At 36.6% G+C, this 22,817-nt stretch overlaps 1 protein-coding gene across 1 annotated transcript; it reads right to left on the reverse strand.

Moving 5' to 3' along the window:
• Positions 1–178: 178 nt before the first annotated feature.
• DR1 (down-regulator of transcription 1) lies at positions 179–22,806 on the reverse strand. The gene is made up of 3 exons (XM_005894691.3): positions 21,854–22,806; positions 11,017–11,180; positions 179–3,784 (listed from the first exon to the last, which is right to left on the reverse strand). The coding sequence occupies exons 1-3, from the start codon at positions 22,071–22,073 to the stop codon at positions 3,638–3,640; spliced, it is 531 nt and encodes a 176-aa protein (XP_005894753.2). The 5' UTR covers positions 22,074–22,806; the 3' UTR covers positions 179–3,637.
• Between the last annotated feature and the right edge of the window lie 11 nt (positions 22,807–22,817).

Here is a 22,817-nt window from a genome sequence, read left to right on the forward strand (position 1 = left end):
ATGAATCCGAATAAAGTTATAACAAAAAATTTTTAATTCAATTAAAACCTAAATCATGGACTTTCTACAAGATACTACTTTTAAACTCAACATAATGTTTATAATTACCTAAAACTTACATTTCTTCTGAGGAGCAACAAACTAACGAATGCATAATACTACTGTGTCAATAACAAGATACTCAAATACTTATGCTTTTATTTTTCTCTTGTATCATACTAAATATCAGACCTGCTATAGCAAGTATAACTCATTTGGTATAATTTAGAAATTTCAAGAAACTACTGAACATCATGGGTCACTAGACCATTATAGTAATTCATTATCATAGTACACATTAAAATGGTGCATTTTTACAAACACTTTGGGAAACTGACAGTACATACTAAATACCAAATATATACACATCCTTTAACCCAACAATTTCACTTTCAGGTATAGATTCAACACAGACGCATGTATATACTCACGAAATGACAGGTATAAGAATGTTCTCCACAGAATTATTCATACTAGTCCAGAACTAGGAACTACGCAAATGCCCACCAATGACAGAACGGATAAATTCTGCATATAATAAAAATAAACTAATGAAATACTATTCAGCAATAAGAATGAATGAACTACAAATACATGCAACAATATGAATGAACCTCACTTGGGCAGGTTAAGTAACTACCTCCTAAAATACCTAGGATTGAAGCCCTGAAACCTGTAAATGTTATCTAATATGGCAAAAGTGATCTTGTGGATATGATTAAATTAATGATCTTGACACAGGGGATTATCCTGGATTATCCAGGTGGGCCCTAAGTGTAGATGCAGAGGAACATTTGACTACAGAAGAAAGATGATGTGATGATAAAAGCAGAAGCTTTGAACAGAGGAAGAAGGCACAAGCCAAGAATTATAGGCAGACACTGGAAACTGAAAAAAGATAAGGAAATGGATTCTCCACTTACAATTTCCAGATTTAGGAACCAATCTTGCCTCTGACCTAATAAAACTGATTTTGAACTTCTGATCTTCAGAACTACAAGAGAATACATTTGGGTTGTTTTAAATCCCTTAGATTTGTGGTATTTTGTTACAGTGGCATCAGGAAATCAATACACTCAAAAATAAAACAATGAGCAAAAAAAAGTGTATTATGTATAACTGCATTTACATAAAATAAAAGACAGGCAAACTGATTTTAGAAGTCAGAATAGTAGTTACTTCTGGGGAGGAAGAAGGTGCGGAGACAGGGGCAAGAGGAGAGCTTCTGGGATGTTCATAATACTGTTTCTTAATCTGAAGGTGGCAAAATTATATTTAATTTGTGAAAACCCTTATTTATGTACTTTCCTACATGTATGGTATATATAATTTTAAAAGCTGATGCCTTTTCTGATGCCTTTGCTGCTGAAAAAGACAGACATATTCAAGGAGGTGGGGAAAATACTTACCAAACAATAACTTTATTTCTCAAGAATACTAAAAATTTTGTTTCTCTCTCCAAAAGATTTTAAAAATCTCAACAAAAGACACAATATAATAGTTCACTGCTAAAAAATAAACTAAAACACTGCTGAATTAGCTCTATTATGCCTGCATCCTAAGACTATAAATTACAAAAATACAAGTAAAACCACATTTTCTGAAAAACCAGTAAACAAAGGAGAAAGTCTAGTACTATATACCTAAAGATCAGAATTGTTTTGGGGGGCCTAAGATTCTTGAAACTAGTAAAAATGGTAATAACAGAAATCTCATGCCATCAACCTGTACAGATCATTAAATATAAAAACAATTTATAAAACACATCAGATTTTATTGCTTGAAGAATACAGCATATGAAAATCACAAGAATGTCAAAATGAAAGTCACTAGGATTTGAACATATAATACATTATCAGATGCAGTAAAATATTAACCTGAACTCTGCATCAAAAAAAAAAGGTCTGGAAAATATCTACGTTTTTTTCCTAAGAAACAGATATACTTAAAATAAAAAGTATAATGATGTTACAGTACAAATTAGAAAAGCCAACACTTATTAACTTATTATTTCTTAGACTAGACTACCTTTGGTACTTAAACTTTTAAAAAAACAATCCCTTCTATCTTGTTCAAACGCACTCATGGATACAGTATCAACTTTAACTCAAAACATTCAGCAGGATTAACCTATTTGTGGCATGGAAGAAGTGTATTTAATAAATGTGTAACAATATTTCACTTTTTCTAAAACTGCAAAGTATGATCATTAAGAAATCTAATACTTGTACATTTGACTTATTTAGCTCTTCAATTAAAACTGGAATTCTAGCAGCCACAATCTATCTTTAGACCTGGTGAATACACAAATTTAAATGATTTGGCAACTGACATAGTAATTTAGATTACTTCATACTATTTTAAGTGGCTTTTCCATTTTGTTTTCAAAATATAAACACAATAGGCCAGTTCTTCAAAACACTGGATTCCTATAAAAATCACTATCATACTTTACTTATTAGAACCAAATTAAAGCTTTTCCCTTTTAATAAGCAGGTTAAAATTATTTATGTTTCATATAGGGCTAATCAATTATGACACATTTTCTTAAACAAAACATTTTTTAAAGCTATCACTCAATTATGATGGAGATAATGACGCCATTTCAAAGGAAGTATTGGACATTCTAGGCCATCTAGTCAAGAAACTGTAAAAGGAATGCTAAAAACAAACAACAAGGAAACTGTAACTACAAGTTAAATTACAAAAAGAATCCCCTCTTATAACAAGCATGCTCATTAACTGTCATTTCTTTCCCCTAGGAAAGGTCTTAATATTCGTGAACCAACCAATGCAACCTAAGCAACTGTTTCACAAGATGGACTAAGCAAGTAATATTATTAATGATTACTGGAGTGAAATACTAAGAATCATGACAGTCCTCAAAACTGGGCAGTCTTTGAAATGTAATAGTGTAGCTAAAGATGAATTATGCTATAATAAAACAAGTTTTTAGCTCTACATAAAATAAAAACAAAACTGAAAACATAACCTACCAAATTTTACAACTACTATTGAACATACTCCTTTCTAATTTTTGAATGCCTTGTTTTGAGATCTTTTTAAACAAGTATATTTATCTGAGCATGTATGTTTATTGCCTGTATACATATACTCATTTTAAAAGACAAAATCCAGATACTGCAAAACTGAGCTTTTTCACCAACCTGATCTAATGTCTACTATATCACACAGCACCTCCCCCCAATAATTTAAAATTCCTAATTTTTAGTTTAGTTAAAAGGGCAGAGGAAATGCAAATGAAGATTTAGAGCTTCTGTATAAATTTCACTGTATTTTTATAAACTTGAAGTTTTCTGTAACACTGTTTATTGATCAAACACTCACTGCTATCTAAAATTTCATAAACACCATTAAAAATTCAAAATTGATATTATACTGAACCTTAAATTTTCAACAGTTCAAAGAGACAGATTTTACATGAATAGCACACAACAGATGAAACTTAACAGCAGATATCCCTAGAATACCAATGGCAAGTCCACCAAGATGCAAAATTACAGATAAGCATTTTTTTCACTGTTTTCTTGTGCAGGGAAAATCATTTTAAAGGAAATAGAAACTCAGCTGGTGAATTTCAGATATCATCATCATCTTCTTCATCCTGAGAAGATCCTGCCTGGTTGGATGCACTTGCTGATGCAGCAGCAAGCTGTGCTTGTTGGGCAGCTTGCTGCATTTGAAGCCATTCCTGTTGGGCCAATTCCGCTTGTTGCTGTCTAGCCTAAACACAAAAAACATAAAAAAAATTTTTTTTAAACCTGTAACATGCACACTTTGTATATTAAGCCAACCATAAACTTAGTCATTATTAAACTGGGTATTTTCCAACCACTGTAGTTGTTGTACATCGGGACAACATGAACTCTGTAAGAAAATATAATGAGAGACTGCTTCTTCTCAATTCTCTTAAGAAGAGTTTTCAAAAGTTTCCATAAAAGTTTTCTATAAAAGTTTCCTTTTATGTCACATAATGGTTCAACTGAAGACAGCCTAAAAAAGTTCACAGAAAAATCACAACATTCTCTCTTTGGTTTTCTTTTCCCTGTGTTTGCCTCTCTTTTGTTTCACTTGACTCTTCCGCCCTCTCAACTTATATTTTGACATAAATACTTAACAATCTAAAAATTGTATCTGTGGTTTAGAATTTCACTAATACAGTACCTCTGTTACAGAAAAGTACTGAACATGAATGCAATAGCTATCTTGATATTTCTTTTAAGTTTCTATCATAGTTTCCTACCCTATAGATACATTTCTTTCTTCCTCTGTCCCTTTCCCCTCTTTATAAATGCACACATATGTATGCGCACACACACACACACAGAACATACCCTTCCCACATACAAACTAGTGAAAATACTTATCCAGTACTGAATTTAAGTAGGATAGTTAAAACCCATTCATTTGAAATAACTTCTATAAAAACCACCACTAGATCTGAGAAACCAAGGTACATCCACATGCATTACATGGTTCCTTCCCAATTTAATTTCATCTATTAGCAGAAAAACCATACCAAGAAGGGAAAAATGAATCTGTTCTTGAAAAAAAATCACATAATTTCCCATTAAGAGTTTACCAAAACAATGCTGTTTCTCCATTTCTGCCTTTTTTCAGAATTAATCTTTTAGCCTGGCTCATTCCCTCGTTTAGGAATGGCCAATTGCTTGCCAGTATTTAAAACACACATCAGTTTTCTTGATCTTTCTAGGTCACATTCTCCACTCTATTTCATAGTCTATAATTCTGTATGCATTCCCATACTTATCTGTTTTGTTCTCTAGTTACCTGAGTATATTATCTTTTTTCTCCTCTAGACTTGAGAATAGAAAACGTTTCCATATTCATTGTTGCTTTCCCAACATACAGGCCCCAAGGATTTCTGAATGAATGAATGTTTTGTGGGAAAACAATAATGCTCAGCATAACCTTAAGATTTTTTACCATGTACATTTCTAACTTTTCTTAATAATGTCATGAATTTATTATCCAAACATTCCCTGAGGTAATTCTAATATATAAAAAAATCATTTAATTGTTACCAATTAAGTCCAAATTTCTCAGCCTAGAATTTAGACCCTCCAAATTACGGTCTGCTCTACTATATTTTCTCTAATCTTCTTTCAAAGCATTTCCCTTGTGCTAAAAACAAACAAAAAAAACCCCCACCTATAACATAAAATGTTTTCCAATTATACTTCATACTCTCCCATTTTTGCTACTTTACTCATGCTGATAGTCAATCTTTTTGAAATCTGATTTTCACCTACTGTAATTCCTCTCTTCCTTTAAGTACTCCTGAAATACTATTTCGTCAGTAAGTTTGTTCCTGACTCCTTCCAGTATTATTTGGGGTCTAATAAGGAGATAGAAGTCACACTAGATAGGGAAACAGAAAGAATGTAAATATAAAAGATCAGTAACCAAGTATAAAGGTGATAACTAGGTAATCGAAGAGGCAAGAAACAAATACTAAGATTTGTGCATGGCAACTACAGGAAGCAGCCATCAACCTTAAAATTGAAACAAGAGAAGAGGCTGAAATTTTTATAACTTACAAGGTTTGAGGAGCAAACCACAGACCTGAAACTCAGACTTCTGAAGGAGTATATTTGGCTGGTACTACCATCTCTAAGTTTAGAAGAGGGCCCCAAGGTTTGAGACCCACATACCTGAGGAAGGGGATGCATGTTCGGGTTGGTTCTGTAAGTATTAAGAGAAACTGCAAACCAGATTCAGTTGCTGCTACAGGAAAAAACTGATGCAGCCAGGGTGAAGCATTGCTGCATTGCTCAAAGGAACCTGAAGCCAACTGGAAGTAAAAGAAAGGAACAAGTGCCTTCTTCCACCCAGCCATGTAATCTCCCTTCAGAGCCCCCCACTAGCAGCAGAGTCTAGGGAAGTCAGCTAGAAAAGCAGAAACACTGTTTGCAGACCACTGGGCCCATTCTCAAAGCTAGCACAGGAAGGGGGTTTCATGCTGAAACAATTGCTTAGTAACTGGCACACTTCTACATTAAAATCTGTACTTGGGGATCTCTTTATGTCTTCCTCATGAGTAGTCAATCTCATATAACAGATGTTAAGGTATCTATATTACACCTCCCCTCTGAGACGAAAATGTTTTTTGTGTTTGTTTAGGAAATTAAAGATTAAATTAGGAAATTAAAATACCTAAAATAAAATTTAGGTATTCTAGTAACTACTTCTACCTATTTTTATAAAGAAATATGGAAAATATTTCCATAATACACAGGCATATTTACTATTATGGCAGGAATACCCAGAGTTCAAAACAGACTAAGAATGCTTCACAGAAAATACTTGAAAATCGTACGGCAAACCAAATATATCAATTTAATCAACTTAAGAATACCTACTCTGTGGCCTAATCAACTATAAATAGGTATAATTTTGTGGCACAAAAAAATTTCAAATAATCTCAAGTCTCTACACAGGTTTTATTTGCAAAGCTGCTTTATCTCAGTTTGTTCATTATATTGTAGTTTGTTCAATAATCTGCAAAGACATGTACTGGTTATACTTAAAATTTAACTGACTTTTTTAGGTACCATTGCCCCATATCAGCACCCATACTTTCCTCACTGAACAAAAAGCACTCTGATACCTTTAAAATCAATACTGATTGATAAATATTATTTGTATTCATGTCCATAAATTAAAAATTTCAGTGGTATTTATTCTAATTTCTTTCCTTCCGTTTTGCTTCTTACCCAATCCATCCAAAGTATTTTCCTTCTAAAATGGAAGAGTGAAAGGGAAGTAAATAGGCATTACTTGCTAACCCACTTCTTCTGGAAATTCTCATTATGTTTTAAGACTCCCCCTCCCACATACTAATACGATTCATTTACAATTTACAGTTAACGAACCTCAACATATTACTGGTACTTCCTTTTCAAACATTTGCTGCTAGCACTGAAAGACAGCTTCAAAAGAGGCTGCTTTTTGTTAGTATGTAAAATAAAGTCTAAATGATTAAGTGAAATGAAAGTTATGAAAAAGATGGTATAATAATTTATCAGTTCCATTCATATTTAAGACTAAAGTACTAATACTATGTGTTCTAGGAAAAGTACTAAGCAGCTACAATAATTTTACTTCTCTTCTGATTTTTCTCACAAGAGCAAAGAAATACTAGGGTATTTTTTATCCATAGGTCAGGGCAAGACAGAAAGGAGATAAGGGAGAAAAAAAAAACAAACAAAGAGATGACAAGGGTAGAAAAGTGAAGACAGAATTTGCAACCAGTAGATTATTTCCTTCATTCAACTTTTTGTCATAGAAATGATAAAGTACATTCATTCCACTTAAAAGTTCCAAAATAAAATTTAAGTAAACAAAATGGTGGCTAGAGTATTAGCACAGTATTGTAGAAAGAGCACAGGTTTTGAAGTCAGAAGATATTTACCCATTTCCTTTGTCTAAGTCGATCCTTTCCAATAAACTAAGCTTCATAAAGACATAACCCCGTCTTTTTTTACACTATTATAAGATTAGCAACTAGCACTATATCTGGTAAATAGTGAAGACTTATTAATAAATATCTGTAGAACAAATGATCTCATGCAAGTCTCTCCATCTCTGAGTCTGTTTCTTAAAGTGTAAATGGGTACAATAAAATTTGTATTGTTCATTAAAAACTCTGCAAAGTGTATAAAGTATTTAGCAGAGCATCTTTCCCTTCATCAAATATTTACTTTGGCACCCTGTAGGTGATCTACCATAGTAGAGACTCAATAAATAATAGCCAATAGCTTTTTTAAAAAACTTTCAATCCTCCATTGGTATCTCATATTCATATGGATTACAACGCTGTTTGCATGTGGTCGTGCCTGCCTCAAATGCTTTTCTACTTTAGCACCTATTTTCTATGTTGTTGTCAGGATTAAATAATACTGGTAAATCACTTGGCACATGATTAACACATGGTTAGAACTCAATAAACATTGGTAAGCTTTATCTTCCTTATCAGTTTAAATGGTATCTGGTGTCTAGTGCTTGATAACTTAAAATTTAAATACTTTTTTTTTTTTGATGTTTGATAAGAATTTTCTTTTTTTTCTTTTTTTTTAAACTTTACAAAATTGTATTAGTTTTGCCAAATATCAAAATGAATCCGCCACAGGTATACATGTGTTCCCCATCCTGAACCCTCCTCCCTCCTCCCTCCCCATACCATCCCTCTGGGTCATCCCAGTGCACTAGCCCCAAGCATCCAGTACCATGCATTGAACCTGGACTGGCAACTCGTTTCATATATGATATTTTACATGTTTCAATGCCATTCTCCCAAATCTTCCCACCCTCTCCCTCTCCCACAGAGTCCATAAGACTGTTTAAATACTTTTTAATATAAACCAAACTGGTAGTTAATGAGCTAATCTGGAAAAGACCTGAAATGGTATTTCCTAGTTCTAATAGTAATTATAGTAACTTGTAGCAATTCTCACCTCTTCTATTCAAACCAAACCTGTCTTTCATTTTCAAATGAGAAGCCAGAACTTTGTAGGGGAAAAACAGCCCCACTTCTCCCCCTCCCCTTTTTTTTTCATAATGGTGAATAGATTCTTGAACCTCCTCAAACTTCAGAATCATAATTTGGAAGATCAAGGCTGAAATAAATGATTTCAAAAGTCTGTTCCACCCCTACAGTTCTGTGCTTCCCTGACTCATCAATTTAACTCAGTCATTTATTCAACAAATATTGTGCTAGTTACCATGTTAGATGGGTGCTAGAGATACAATTAATAACAGGTCCAGCCGTCAGGGAGCTTACAAACTAATGGCAGGGACAGACAATTAAAAAGGACCACAAAGCACTATTCCTATGATGAAATATGTATCTCTATGGAACTGAAACACTATTTTACATCCTCTTTACCACAGAATCACCTGTGACCCAGTGATTTAGGTCGAAATTTCAAGATCTTCCCACTGGAAAGTGAGCTCAATGCTTTATTTCAAAAAAGTATGTACTTACAGACAGTTTGCTTGAGCAATCTGAGCATTTCAGTAGTACCCAGAAATGGAATGGACTATTTTTTAAGCTGTTCTTGTAAATCTTCAAGTTCGTAATTCCTTGCTCCTGCCTTTGCAGGGTAAGTAGGAAGGAGGTACAGAGAAGAGCAAGTGAAAATATCATTAAGATATCTCAGTCCCTGATGATAAATTTAGCCTTGGACAGTGATCTGCATTCTTAATGACGAGGTTATTAAGCTCTCAGTCTTACATGGAGTGAATATTCAGTCATTCAAGGATCACTGTAGGGTTTCCCTCGTGGCTCAGTGGTAATTCACCTGCCAATGCAGGAGACACGGGTTCAATCCTTGACCTGGAAAGATCCCACATGCCATGGAACAGTTAAGCCTGTGTATCACAACTACTGAGCCTGTGCTGTAGAGCCCAGGAGCTGCAACGACTGAAGCCCGTGCGCCCTGGAGCCCGAACTCCATGACAAGAGACTCCTTCGCAAGGAGAAGCTCTAGCACTGCAACTACAGAGTAGTTCCTGCTAACTGCAACTACAGAAAAGTTCACATACCAATGAAGACCCAGCACAGCCAAACATAAATAATTTTTTTTTAAAAAAGAAAAGAATCACTGTACACTGTAACTACCTTCTCCCCAGCTTCAAGGAACCTGGCAGAGAAGGAGGGAAGGACAATTTTTCCCTCTGAATTTCTTGTTCTTGCCTGTGGGTATTCTGGACCAGGCCCAGTACATCCCATGCCTGAATGGAAAGGATTGATGGAAAGCTTTTTCTTTGCATCAGCACGGGGTATATGTGCATATTGGTTGTTGTGTTACTCACTCCACGCGGAAGCTGTGTTGCATGCTGCATGGGATTCTTCATCTCCTAATCCTCATCCCTAGGTATTTTTATCAGATAATGAATGCTGCCAGCCTTTGTTGCCTCTGCTATAATACAAAGGCACAGTGAGCCATGGAGATGAGGGGTAAGAGACACTATAGCAGTCATCTTTGGAAAATATGATCTTCCACAGAAGGATGATCCAAAATACATTACAGAGCTTGTTACTACTGTCACCAAGGGACCTGGAAGGGAATGAAGAAGGTATCCAGGATTCTGACAGTGGGCTAAGGCAGGCCAAGAAGATGGCAGAGCAGTAACACTGGAGAAATTCTGAGAGGCTAGTCACAAACTCTTGGAGGAGGAAATGGCAACCCACTCCAGTATTCTTGCCTGGAGAATCCCAGGGACGGGGAAGACTGGTGGGCTGCCGTCTATGGGGTCGCACAGAGTCGGACATGACTGAAGCGACTTAGCAGCAGCAGCAGCAGTCACAAACTCCACTCAATTTCAGCTCCCGGTGGTCTCCTTTTTTAAAAAACAGAGGGAAATAACAAATAGTTCTTGTTGCTAATCCTCCACAGACTGGACAATAAAAAAAGCAAAAAAGGAGAAAAGTTTTCTGCCTTTCTCTGTTCCACTGACCCTTCAAAGTTTTAAAGATCAGAGTGTTTTAAAGGTGTAGTAAAGACCTAAGTTAACTAAAAAGTAAATGTGAGTCAGGTTTTTTTAATATGCCATTCGTCTAAAAATTTGATAAAATATTTTCTCACCAGTCCATCAGTTTAAATCTTACGAATGTTTAGGTATACTTTTCATGCTTTTAAATGGTCATTCTGCCTGAAAAAAACATCAAAGTAAAGTCTCAGTAGTCATTTGGAGTTGTTCTCCTCAGAAAACAGGTTGCTGCAAATATTTACTTTTATGTAAAGTAAACAGCTGGCCAAATAGAGTCAAATTGGCCAGATCTAACATCAGACTCTATGATTAAACAATCAGCCACAAAAACAAAATTCTTTGGACATGCAGATTGACTTGGGAAATGATTTTAGAAAACTATGATTTTGGTGTTCAAAAAGGGTCAGATTCACATGAAATAATTTAATATGTGTTACTTACTTTTGCAAATAATTCCTGTTGCTGTCTCAATAATTCTTCTTCAGGAATGCCAAGATTTTCCAAACGAGAACTGGCCTTTCTTCTTTTTAATGCTACTGTCTTGCATTCTTGTAAGACTTCTTTTACTTCACTGATATAAGAGCCAAAGCCTAAACTTTCTAGTGCTGGGAAAATGAAAATATGAAAACATCAGAAAGTGATAAAACACTACTTTTTCTTCACCATTGTGAAGCTTGCCAATGGGGGGTGGGGGTGGGGGGAGGTATTTGGAGGGGAAGACTATTGTCTTCTAATAATTTTACCTATTTTACAGTGCACAATAATCATCCATATGGCTAAGACAAAATATTTTATCAGCTTTCTTAATATTAGATTGCAAATTAGTTAAAACTTAAGGAACATATCAAGGCACAGGCCTTCACTTTTCCTTTTCTTTTTAGTTTTTTAAAAACTAAAGCATTTCCTGTGAGGAAAGAAAAAAAAGGCCCAATGTAAGAACATGTGGTTTTACTAAGAAAATATTTTTTCCTATACCACTCATATTAAATAAATCATTAAGTCTGTCATTTTCTTGAAGAATACAAAAAAAGGAAATATTTGGAATATACTTGTTAATAAAACGGCTTAGAAAAAGTAGGCTGGTAACATAAGCTTTATCTAACTTACAGTAGGACGGGGGAAAGAATAGTTAAGTTCTTTTGTCTAATATACCAACAGGAAACTATTTTTAGCAAAGACACTCAACCTGCCAAGTTTAAGAAAAACTGCTGGAAATAACTTATGAAATTCGGAATTTATTCAGTCAAAGACCCTGAAAAATCAAACTTACAAGAAATACTGCAAAAATATTTAAAGTGATGTGGCAAAAAAACTGAGATAAGGGAAGACTATAAGGATAAAACAAACATCAACAAAATATTCTATTTTTTCACATTTAGAAAGAAAAATTTATAAGAAAATAAAACCTTCTGTAATCTAGAAAGACAAAGCATAAAATTTCCTTTTGGCTCACAGTATTTAAAATTATATAGTTTTCTGTATGTTGACTAATGCCCCGAAGTCATATTTTGCTTTCTAAACCAACAATGAAATACAGGTGATAAAAAACATAGTAAATGAACTTAAATTATTTTTACAGACTTTCAACAGTTATGATGAACCAGGCTCCCTCAGTAAAGATGCCCTAAGTTCTCACTGAATTTGCTTTTCATGGAGAATACCAAATATACCTTTAAAATGTACATTCCCATGTAAGCTGAGGTTTTTAAAGGCATTTTGAGTGATTTTACAGTTTTAAATTATTTTGTATGTTAAGCTGTTTTCATCAACCATCTTTAGAAATAACCTGATGTCAAGAAGTAGACTGCTACTACTTGAATTTTAACTTAAGAGATCCTATCTTTTGACCCTTCCCAAATTTCAATAAGACATTATTCTGAGTTCTATTTACCAAATTACCAAATTAACTACCACCTAATTCCTGGCCTCAAGGAGCTTGGGGGTATAGTAGGAAATTAAGTGAAAACTAGGCAGCCTAAATTTTTTACTTGAATTGATAGACATTATTTTTTAAGTGTTAATGCTAGAAGCCAAAGTTTTTCATTTGTATTTTCTCTTTTTAAAGGCACGAGCATAGCAGTATATTTTCAATAATACTGGCTGGAAATAATATCAAAAGAAGCTAGTAAATGACTTATGGTATCCCACTACAATCTAAAGAAAAGTTTTATTTCCTTAGCCCTACAACAAGATCCTCCAGGATCTAGCCCCAGCTACCTTTCCAGCTTTATTTCTGCCATTAAATCCCTGAATACTTTGCTAAACCTGACCACTAAGTGTTTCCCAATAGGCACTGGTTTCGCACATTCATGCTGACAGTAATTCATTCACAATCCAGATCAAACTCTGTCTTCAAATTAAGCTTGCCTGATCCTTCTAGACAGAAATCAGTTCAGTTCAGTGGCTCAGTAGTGTCCAACTCTTTGTGACCCCATGGACCGTAGCACACCAGGCTTCCCTGTCCATCACCAACTCGTGCAGCTTGCTCAAACTCATGTCCATTGAGTCCGTGATGCCATCCAACCATCTCATCCTCTGTTGTCCCCTTCTCCTCCTGCCTTCAATCTTTCCCATCATCAGGGTCTTCTCAAATGAGTCAGTCCTTCACATCAGGTGGCCAAAGTATTGGGAGTTTCAGCTTCAGCATCAGTCCTTCTATTGAATATCCAGAGTTGATTTCCTTCAGAATGGACTGGTTGGATCTCCTTGCAGTCCAAGGGACTCTGAAGAGTCTTCTCCAACACCACAGTTCAAAAGCATCAATTCTTTGGGACTCAGCTTTCTTTACAGTCCAACTCTCACGTTCACACATGACAACTGGAAAAACCATAGCTTTGACTAGATGGATGTTTGTTAGCAAAGTAATGTCTCTGCTTTTTAATATGCTGTCTAGGTGGGTCATAACTTTTCTTCTAAGGAGCAAGCGTCTTTTAATTTCATGGCTTCAGTCACCATCTGCAGTGATTTTGGAGCCCCCAAAAATAAAGTCTCTCACTGCTTCCATTGTTTCCCCATCTATTTGCCATGAAGAGATGGGACCAGATGCCATGATCTTAGTTCTTTGAATGTTGAGTTTAAGCCAACTTTTTCACTCTCCTCTTTCACTTTCATTAAGAGGCTCTTTAGTTCTTCGCTTTCTGCCATAAGGGTGGTATCATCTGCGTATCTGAGGTTATTGATATTTCTCCCGGCAATCTTGATTCCAGCTTGTGCTTCATCCAGCCCAGCATTGTGCATGATGTACTCTGCATATAAGTTAAATAAGCAGGGTGACAACATACAGCCTTGACATACTCCTTTCCTGATTTGGAACCAGTCCGTTGCTCCATGTCTGGTTATAACTGTTGCTTCTTGACCTGCATACAGACTTCTCAGGAGGCAGGTCAGGTGGTCTGGTAATTCCATCTCTTTCAGAATTTTCCACAGTTTATTGTGATCCACACAGTCAAAGGCTTTAATGTAGCAGAAATAGAAGTTTTTCTGGAATTCTCTTGCTTTAATACAGAAGTAATCTCCCCTTTTTGAAAAGAGAATATGAAACTTGGTTCTCACTGTATTTGTATAACCTTGGATATGTTGCTTAATATCTATGCTTCAATTTTCCATCTCTAAAATGAGAACAGTGTCTATTTCATAATATCGTCCTACAATCAGAAGCACTATAATGGTTAAGCATGCAGCCCTTAAGGCTGCCAGGAATTGACTTCCAGCTCTTAGATTAGCTGTGTGACTTAAGTTCTTTCACCCCTGTTCTTAGAAAACAAGAACAACAGTAGCTACATTTCATCAGATCATGTTGTTATGAAAAGTAAATGAATTAATATAAACAAAGAGCTAAGAACAGAGTTTAGCCCACAGAAGGAGCAAAATAAAGCATTCATTATTATATTATCGTACTTTATTACTTTAAGGGTTGGAGGAATCAACAAGTAATTAACTGAAGGCATTTCACACAATGTCCAACACGGAGGAGTTCCTTACCTAACTTGGACTATGTATTATTCATGTTCAGTTTTTAAATTTATTTATTTTTTCTCTTACATTTTAAAGCGTACGCTAGTAAGTGTACAGGACCCAAATAAATGTACGGCTATGCACTGTTGCTGTTGTTGTTTAGTCACTCAGATGTGTCCAACTCCTTGTGAACCCATGCACTAAAGCCCGCCAGGCTTCTCTGTCCGTGGGATTCTCTAGACAAGATATAATGGAGTGGGTTGCCATTTCCTACTCCAGGGGATCTTCCCAACCCAGGGATCAAACCTGCACTTTTTGCACTGGCAGGAAGGTTCTTTACCACTGAGCCAACAGGGAAGCCACACAGCTACTACCACCCCATTAAATTCTAGCTAAACAAGTATATTAAATTCACAAAATTAACAAATCAATGCAATAGAGAGACAACTCTTCAAAATGTCATGAGTTCAAAATTACATATTAAAAACTTCAATCCAATCTACCTTAAACCATGGAGGGCCTGGGTTAAAAAAAAGAAAAAAGAATCGCTATTAAAATCATTAAGGTTGACCCTGTATGCAAGACAGCAAAAGAGACACAGATGTATAGAACAGTCTTATGGACTCTGTGGGAGAGGGTGAGGGTGGGATGATTTGGGAGAATGGCATTGAAACATGTATAATATCATATGTGAAACGAATCACCAGTTCAGGTTCGATGCATGAATCAGGATGCTTGGGGCTGGTGCACTGGGATGACCCAGAAGGATGGTATGGGGAGGGAGGTGGAAGGGGGGTTCAGATTGGGGAACACGTGTACACCTGTGGTGGATTCATGTTGATGTATGGCAAAACCAATACAATACTGCAAAGTAATTAGCCTCCAATTAAAATAAATAAATTTATATTAAAAAATCATTAAGGTTGAGAACACTGCTTTCAAAAGAAAATTGCAAGTAAATCCAAGATTAACATTAAATATTATTGAAAAAGCTGTGCTCTCAACACTGAGCACACTGTACTCTCAAAAAAATGGTTCAACAAGAGCAGCCATAAATTTAATCTCAAAACTGTACTGACTAATCCTAATTTTAAACACATTTTGGCTAACAAATATGATTAACTGGATACAGCATCCCAAAGAAAGGCAATGCCAAAGAATGCTCAAACTACCACACAATTGTACTCATCTCACATGCCAGTAAAGTAATGCTCAAAATTCTCCAAGCCAGGCTTCAGCAATACGTGAACTGTGAACTTCCTGATGTTTAAGCTGGTTTTAGAGAAGGCAGAGGAACCAGAGATCAAATTGCCAACATCCGCTGGATCATGGAAAAAGCAAGAGAGTTCCAGAAAAACATCTATTTCTGCTTTATTGACTATGCCAAAGCCTTTGACTGTGTGGATCACAATCAACTGTGGAAAATTCTGAAAGAGATGGGAATACCAGACCACCTGACCTGCCTCTTGAGAAATCTGTATGCAGGTCAGGAAGTGCCAGTTAGAACTGGACATGGAACAGACTGGTTCCAAATAGGAAAAGGAGTATGTCAAGGCTGTATATTATCACCCTGCTTATTTAACTTCTATGCAGAGTACATCATGAGAAACGCTGGACTGGAAGAAACACAAGCTGGAATCAAGATTGCTGGGAGAAATCTCAATAACCTCAGATATGCAGATGACACCACCCTTATGGCAGAAAGTGAAGAGGAACTCAAAAGCCTCCTGATGAAAGTGAAAGTGGAGAGGGAAAAAGTTGGCTTAAAGCTCAACATTCAGAAAACGAAGATCATGGCATCCGGTCCCATCACTTTATGGGAAATAGATGGGGAAACAGTGGAAACAGTGTCAGACTTTATTTTGGGGGGCTCCAAAATCACTGCAGATGGTGATGCAGCCATGAAATTAAAAGGCGTTTACTCCTTGGAAGGAAAGTTATGACCAACCTAGATAGCATATTCAAAAGCAGAGGCATTACTTTGCCAACAAAGGTCCGTCTAGTCAAGGCTATGGTTTTTCCTGTGGTCATGTATGGATGTGAGAGTTGGACTGTGAAGAAGGCTGAGCGCCAAAGAATTGATGCTTTTGAACTGTGGTGTTGGAGAAGACTCTTGAGAGTCCCTTGGACTGCAAGGAGATCCAACCAGTCCATTCTGAAGGAGATCAGCCCTGGGATTTCTTTGGAAGGAGTGATGCTGAAGCTGAAACTCCAGTACTTTGGCGACCTCATGCGAAGAGTTGACTCACTGGAAAAGACTCTGATGCTGGGAGGGATTGTGGGCAGGAGGAGAAGGGGACGACAGAGGATGAGATGGCTGGATGGCATCACTGACTCGATGGACATGAGTCTGAGTGAACTCAGGGTGTTGGTGATGGACAGGGAGGCCTGGCGTGCTGCGATTCACGGGGTTGCGAAGAGTCGACACGACTGAGCGACTGAACTAAACTGAACTGAAACAGGGATATTTTACATCTGTTATCACGCAGTAGTAATACCCCCATTTTACATAAAGGAGAATCTTAAAGGATAAGGGGAACACATGTATACCTGTGGCGGATTCATTTTGATATTTGGCAAAACTAATACAATTATGTGAAGTTTAAAAATAAAATAAAATTTAAAAAAAAAAAAAAAAAGGGATAAGGAAAATGTCTCCTAAACAGGACCATCTTAGCTGTGCAGGTTGTTCAGTGTACAACAGCAATGTATCTGGGAGAGCCATTCATACTGTAAACATCATAGATTTAAACTCTTACTATGGCACTTTTTCTGTCAGATGATAATAAAGGTTTTCAAGGAAGGAGTATTTTTTTCCAATTGGTACAAAGGGATTTTATGGACTGCTGATGCCCTGGCCCTAAGGATCTCAGAGTAAAAGCTAAAACAATAAAAATAAATAAAATGAGTAATAGTACATCTATTTTTAAATTTGTGGATAAAACACATATCACTTGTTTCTCAGAGGTATGCTGGTATCTACCTTAAAACTGTATTCAGAAAAGCACACAGCATATTAGGGGGGAAAATCCCTTAGCAATATTTTTTCAATTTGAAAGACAGTTATGACTACTTAAAAAAAAAAAAAGGTAAAAATGTACACCCAACAATTTTAACATAGGCATATCTTATATTTTACAGTAATGATGTACTCCCCAAAAGTTTTGTTATAACATGAATTTGTGTGAATTATTTTATCCTTCAAATGCATAGTGCATGCTTTTCATTTAAAGAAACTAAAATACAAAAAATGGCATTCTCTAATTTCTCTCCTTTCTTTTGTTTGTACGTTAGGGGAGGGAGGTGCTGTAGTTCACTTAAAATACATTAAAAGAAGGTAGGCCAAAGTGATTTCTTGGTTTAATGGCCTAACAAAGACCCTTAAGAATCATGTCATCTATGGCAGCGGTCCCCAAACTTTTTGGCCTCAGGGACCAGTTTTGTGGAAGACAATTTTTCCATGGTGGTAATGTGAGTGATGGTGAGTGGCAGATAAAGCTTCCTGCTCATCCACTGCTCACCCTCCTGCTGTGTGGCCCAGTTCTAACCAGGGTTTGGGGATCCCTTCTCTATGGTATCACCACTCCTTGGAATCCGGGACAACAATGAGAGATGGATGGCAGAGCAAGAATCAAATATCATTCATCTTTATATCCTTAGCAGTATCTAGCACAGTGCCAATTCAAAAGTTAACTGTTGGGTGGCAGAAGAAAAACAAAAACAAAAAACATATTGATTTTAAAAAAGATAGTAAAGTCCTAACTTAAAAAGTACCTGTGTGCGATAAATTGTTCAATGTAAATTACATGTGTCCCTTCAGGAAAAAAAGTATCAGTAGGGATGCTTATCTAGGCAACACAATACTATTCTCATTATTATTACTATTATTACAATACAACTTCTTTGCAATCACTCAGATCCCCTGATTGCAAAACTACTTCAAATCCACTTTCCAAAACAGACTGTGGTTGAAGCTTTAGAACAAGGATACTTAAAGTATGGTCTGTGGATTTGTATCATAACTGTTTCATCACGTAATTGTCTGCAATGAGTTAAGTACTGTAACTCAAACTAAGCATTTTAAGAGCCTTCACAGCAAAACTGCAGCTATGTGAAGTGATGGCTGTGTTAACTAATTTTATTGTGATAATTAATTTATAATATATACACACACCAAATCATTAGGTTGTAAACTTTACACTTACACAATGTTATATGTCAATTATAGTTCAAAAAGCTGGGGAAAAAAAGAAACTTCATAGCAATTTGACAGTAATTTTATTTCTATTGAGTGCAATATCAAAATTTTTCATTTTGTTTTTCTAGTGACTCATTTTTATTGTATTTTACCAAGTACCAGCGTGAGAGGGATTGGAGCAATACAACTGCTGAAGTGAATCCTCAGAGACTTTTTCAAACTTTCACTAACTTGCAGTTACTATTCTCAAAAAAGTAAGAAAGAAAAGGTAGCAACAGACTTAAAATGCAGAAATAAAAATATCATTTAAAATATTCCTACTTACACTTTCTCTTTACAAATGGCATCATGACATAAGGTTAAACATAACAGACCTTCAGCTTTACATTTTAATCAGTATCATATAAAGTTTTTACATTGTAGCATTATTTCATATAAGTTTCTCAATTGTAACAGTAATTGCTAATTATACCTGATACCATTAAGTATTATTTATACATAACTGGGGAAACCTAAGTTAACATATTTGCCTAAGGCCAAACCCTTCACAGTATACTTTGCAGTTCTTAACACTCAATGTCAGTTCTTTCCATAATACAACAGAACATGTTAGAACTCATTTAAGAATGTGATCACAGAAACCCAGAAACAAAATAAAAACATCTTTTAAGTGTAGAACTCCCTCTATTTGTGTGTATGTTATCTTCAATGCCAAGCCCATGTTCTTAAAATAAGCAAAATATTTGTATTAAATTTTTTTATATTTTAACTAGGTTATATAATTTCAGATTTACTGGCAATAAAATTTGTTCAACTTTAGCTTGCATTTTACAAAACTGCCTCAAAATTTGCTCTGAGAAGGCAAAGTGGCAAGCGAAATGTCCTGAAGCAAAGTCTAGTTCATTAAACTTATTACTAAAAAAATCCAAACTTAAATAAGTGAGAATCAAACCACTTTAAAATGTACACTATTCTACATGGATATATCTTACATTCCTAAATAATCAAATTGACAGAACAGTATTAAAAAATGTCATAATCAGCTTTCCAGTCAGTCTATAAAATTACACCTTAAACACCTAAAAAAAAAACCACACCTTAAGGATTTCTTTTAAAAAATTTTAATCACTCAAGACAAAAATTTCTTTAAATTATTACGCAATATGAGATTATAAATATATAAAGTCTATCCCTCTAACTGGGGAGAATTTGGGGTTAAAATGTACATCCTTATCTAACACTTAAGAACAGCAATGTTACAAGAAAACAAAAGTAATTTTATAAAGCTATAACAGCTCAATACATTATTTTTTTAATTAATAAATCATCCTCAGTACATAAGGAAAATGCTTTCACTGGAACTTTCTGACTCATACGTTAAACTGAATTTAGCATATTCCAAAGTTGAGCTATTTAGCTAGCATACTGCTAGCTACAGCTGCACTTTTCTTCCATCATGTCAATCAGAAATCTAAATATATCCTAGAAAAGAATAAACTCTACCCAAGAAGACAGATTGTAAGGCGTTATTAGATTTTTGGAAAGATCCCCACTTCTGTGGTATAAACAATGTTTAAGCAGATCCTTTTGAAATCTTTTGCAATTTTCATTAGAAAGGCAATGTTGATAAAAGATCTGTTTTCTCTTTTATGAATTATAAAAGGAAATTACAGCTATTTGTGTTGGACAATCTTGTGAAAGATTTGTGACAATTGCACATATAATGTAAAAATAAAAACACAAGAGGAAAAATAGACAACTTGGCTTTCATTTTACTTGCCAGAGTACTCTAAACAAGTAGAAGACTAGCTTTAAAGTCAAATATACCTTTTCCTAGGGATTTCTTTTTCTTCTTATGTACTGAAATGGAAATGTCAGAGTATGTTTTATATATCAGTAAGAATCAAAAATGAAATGACAAAATACTTCTGTCAATAATTACCGTAAAATACTGTATATGGTGAATATGAGCAGATGTGTCCTCTACTTCAGTATAACAGGAAAGTCACCTTTTAAAAAGTTAATAACAATAAAATGGTAGATAACTGCCTGCCTACCAAAATTAAATTAACAATGAATCTTTTTTTTCTGACTTCAAAAGCGATCCAGAAATTGTTAGAATTTTAATTCGGTTATTATAAAAGGCAAGCTATCACTTCAAAATTGACCACAACCTTCCCATAAGATTATATATACCAGTTACAGAAAAGTGCTTCCCAAAACATTATGACTAGTAATGCTGAAACAAACAAACCATCAGAATATGGTCCTCCAAAGCCCTATTAACTGAACTAAATCCTTTCCAAGATGCAAGAGGAGAAATGGTTAAACTTGCAGAAGTGTTCAATAAACGCTTAAGCCTATACAGCTAAACGGAGAGGACAGCAGGAAACAAAAGGGAATGTTCCACGAAAAAAAATCTCACAGTCTTTAAACCCAAGCTTTAAAAACCTACCTCTATGGAACAATGCAAGCTATGGAAGGAAGGAAGGAAGGTTAAAGAATACTGACTGCTTCTTTCTTACAGAATAGAACTGGAGTACTTTAGCAACTTGTTGATGAACGGTAGGGACCATGAAACCATTTTTAAAGCGGAAAATATACTATAGTCAATACTAATAAACTTTACAATTGTGAACATTCACGTTAAGAATATTTTTATTCATGTTCTGAAAATTGATCTTTTCTTCTACACTGGTGAAAAAGGTCGGGTGGGAAACGGGTGCCCTCTCCACTCAAGCTTGAACTTCCTGTCTGAATTCTAATTCTCCAAGAACTTCTGGCTTCCTCTCTCAGTTGTCATGATCCAGGTTTCACTTTAGGCAGGCAAAGTTCTTGTTGCTTAGGTTTACCTAGCTGTAAGCTGAGACCGCTACTACTACTTTCTTAGGGGGAATGTTAGCCGACTTAATCGCCTGCAGCTCTCACCTGCATTTGGTGTTTGAAAAGGACCACGAGAATACTACAGAGGTCTGAAGGCACCGGCTGCCTCCATGCCCGCAATGGGTTTTCAGTTACCAATACTAACCAGGGGACAGAACTGAAGGCTTTGACATGAACGCGTCACGCGACCAGCAGGCTGTCCCCGGCCCCTCTTTGAAACAAAATCCCACAAATACCACTTACCTTGTATGACGTGCTCTGGCGAGATGGTTTTCTTTTCCGATTTGTTGCAAATCTCATTGGCTTCAGAAGATATAAGGTGAATGAATTCAGTGCAGCAGTTCACCACCAGCTCCCGGGCATCGTTGGCCACCCGGACATTGGGGAGAGTCTCTTTGATCATCTTATTGATAGCAGCTCTGGGTATAGTGAGATCATCATCGTTGCCAGATGAGGAAGCCATCGCACCTTCTCTCTCGCGCCCCGACTTTTAAAAACTCCTCAACTCTGGTCCACGACGATTTTTCAAAAGGCCGCCCTCGGAGAGCGATCCAGGAGTCCCTCTGAGATGAGCGTGCAGAAAATTAAGGGGCCAGGGGTGGCTGGAGAGAGAGGGGAACACCCGTGTGTGTGAAAGATTTAAGGCGAGGTTGGGAGCAAAGTTGGAGGTGGGCGGGAGGGGGGTTGTTGAGGATTCTGGGGACAGCACTGCCCAGGTCGGAGGGGAAGGCAAGGTGGTCCGGAATCTGAGCACTAGAAAACCCCCTTCGTGTCTCCTCAGAGGGGCGTGCGCTGTCGTCTAACCGTTCCCCAACGGCGCGGAGCAGAGGCAAGGTCCGGGGGCACTGGTCTGGCCGCGGAACAGGGCGGATACTCAGCCGGCAAGGCTCTACAGAACCGGAGCCCCCGCTGCCGCCCCCGCCGCCGCCGCCAGCAGCCGATGCCGCCGCCTCGGCCAAACCATCCTTCAGACACCCGCGCCGCCGCCTCACAACATGTCGGCCGCAGCCGCTGCTGAAACCAGGGCGGTCTCCTGGGAACGAATACGGACAGAACCAGGCACAAGGGGACCGGCAGCGGCGTCTGCTGTGACCGTTTAGCCCGAACGCAGATCGTGGAAGCCGAAGCCGCCGCAACGGTGGTCCCTCCAGAGGCCAGAGAAGGTTTACTGGAAGCCTCTCCCGATACCCTTTGCGCTACCGGAAGC

This window comes from Bos mutus, chromosome 3 (genome assembly GCF_027580195.1).
Source record: "Bos mutus isolate GX-2022 chromosome 3, NWIPB_WYAK_1.1, whole genome shotgun sequence".
In the NCBI taxonomy this organism is placed as follows: Eukaryota; Metazoa; Chordata; class Mammalia; order Artiodactyla; family Bovidae; genus Bos; species Bos mutus.

Coding starts and splice junctions, on each gene's coding strand:
- DR1 (XM_005894691.3), bottom strand. CDS start 22,073: ATGGCTTCCTCATCTGGCAACGATGATGATCTCACTATACCCAGAGCT. Junction 11,181..21,853: donor GCCAGAGCACGTCATACAAG/GTAAGTGGTATT, acceptor TCATTTTCCCAG/CACTAGAAAGTTTAGGCTTT. Junction 3,785..11,016: donor AACAGGAATTATTTGCAAAA/GTAAGTAACACA, acceptor TTTTGTGTTTAG/GCTAGACAGCAACAAGCGGA.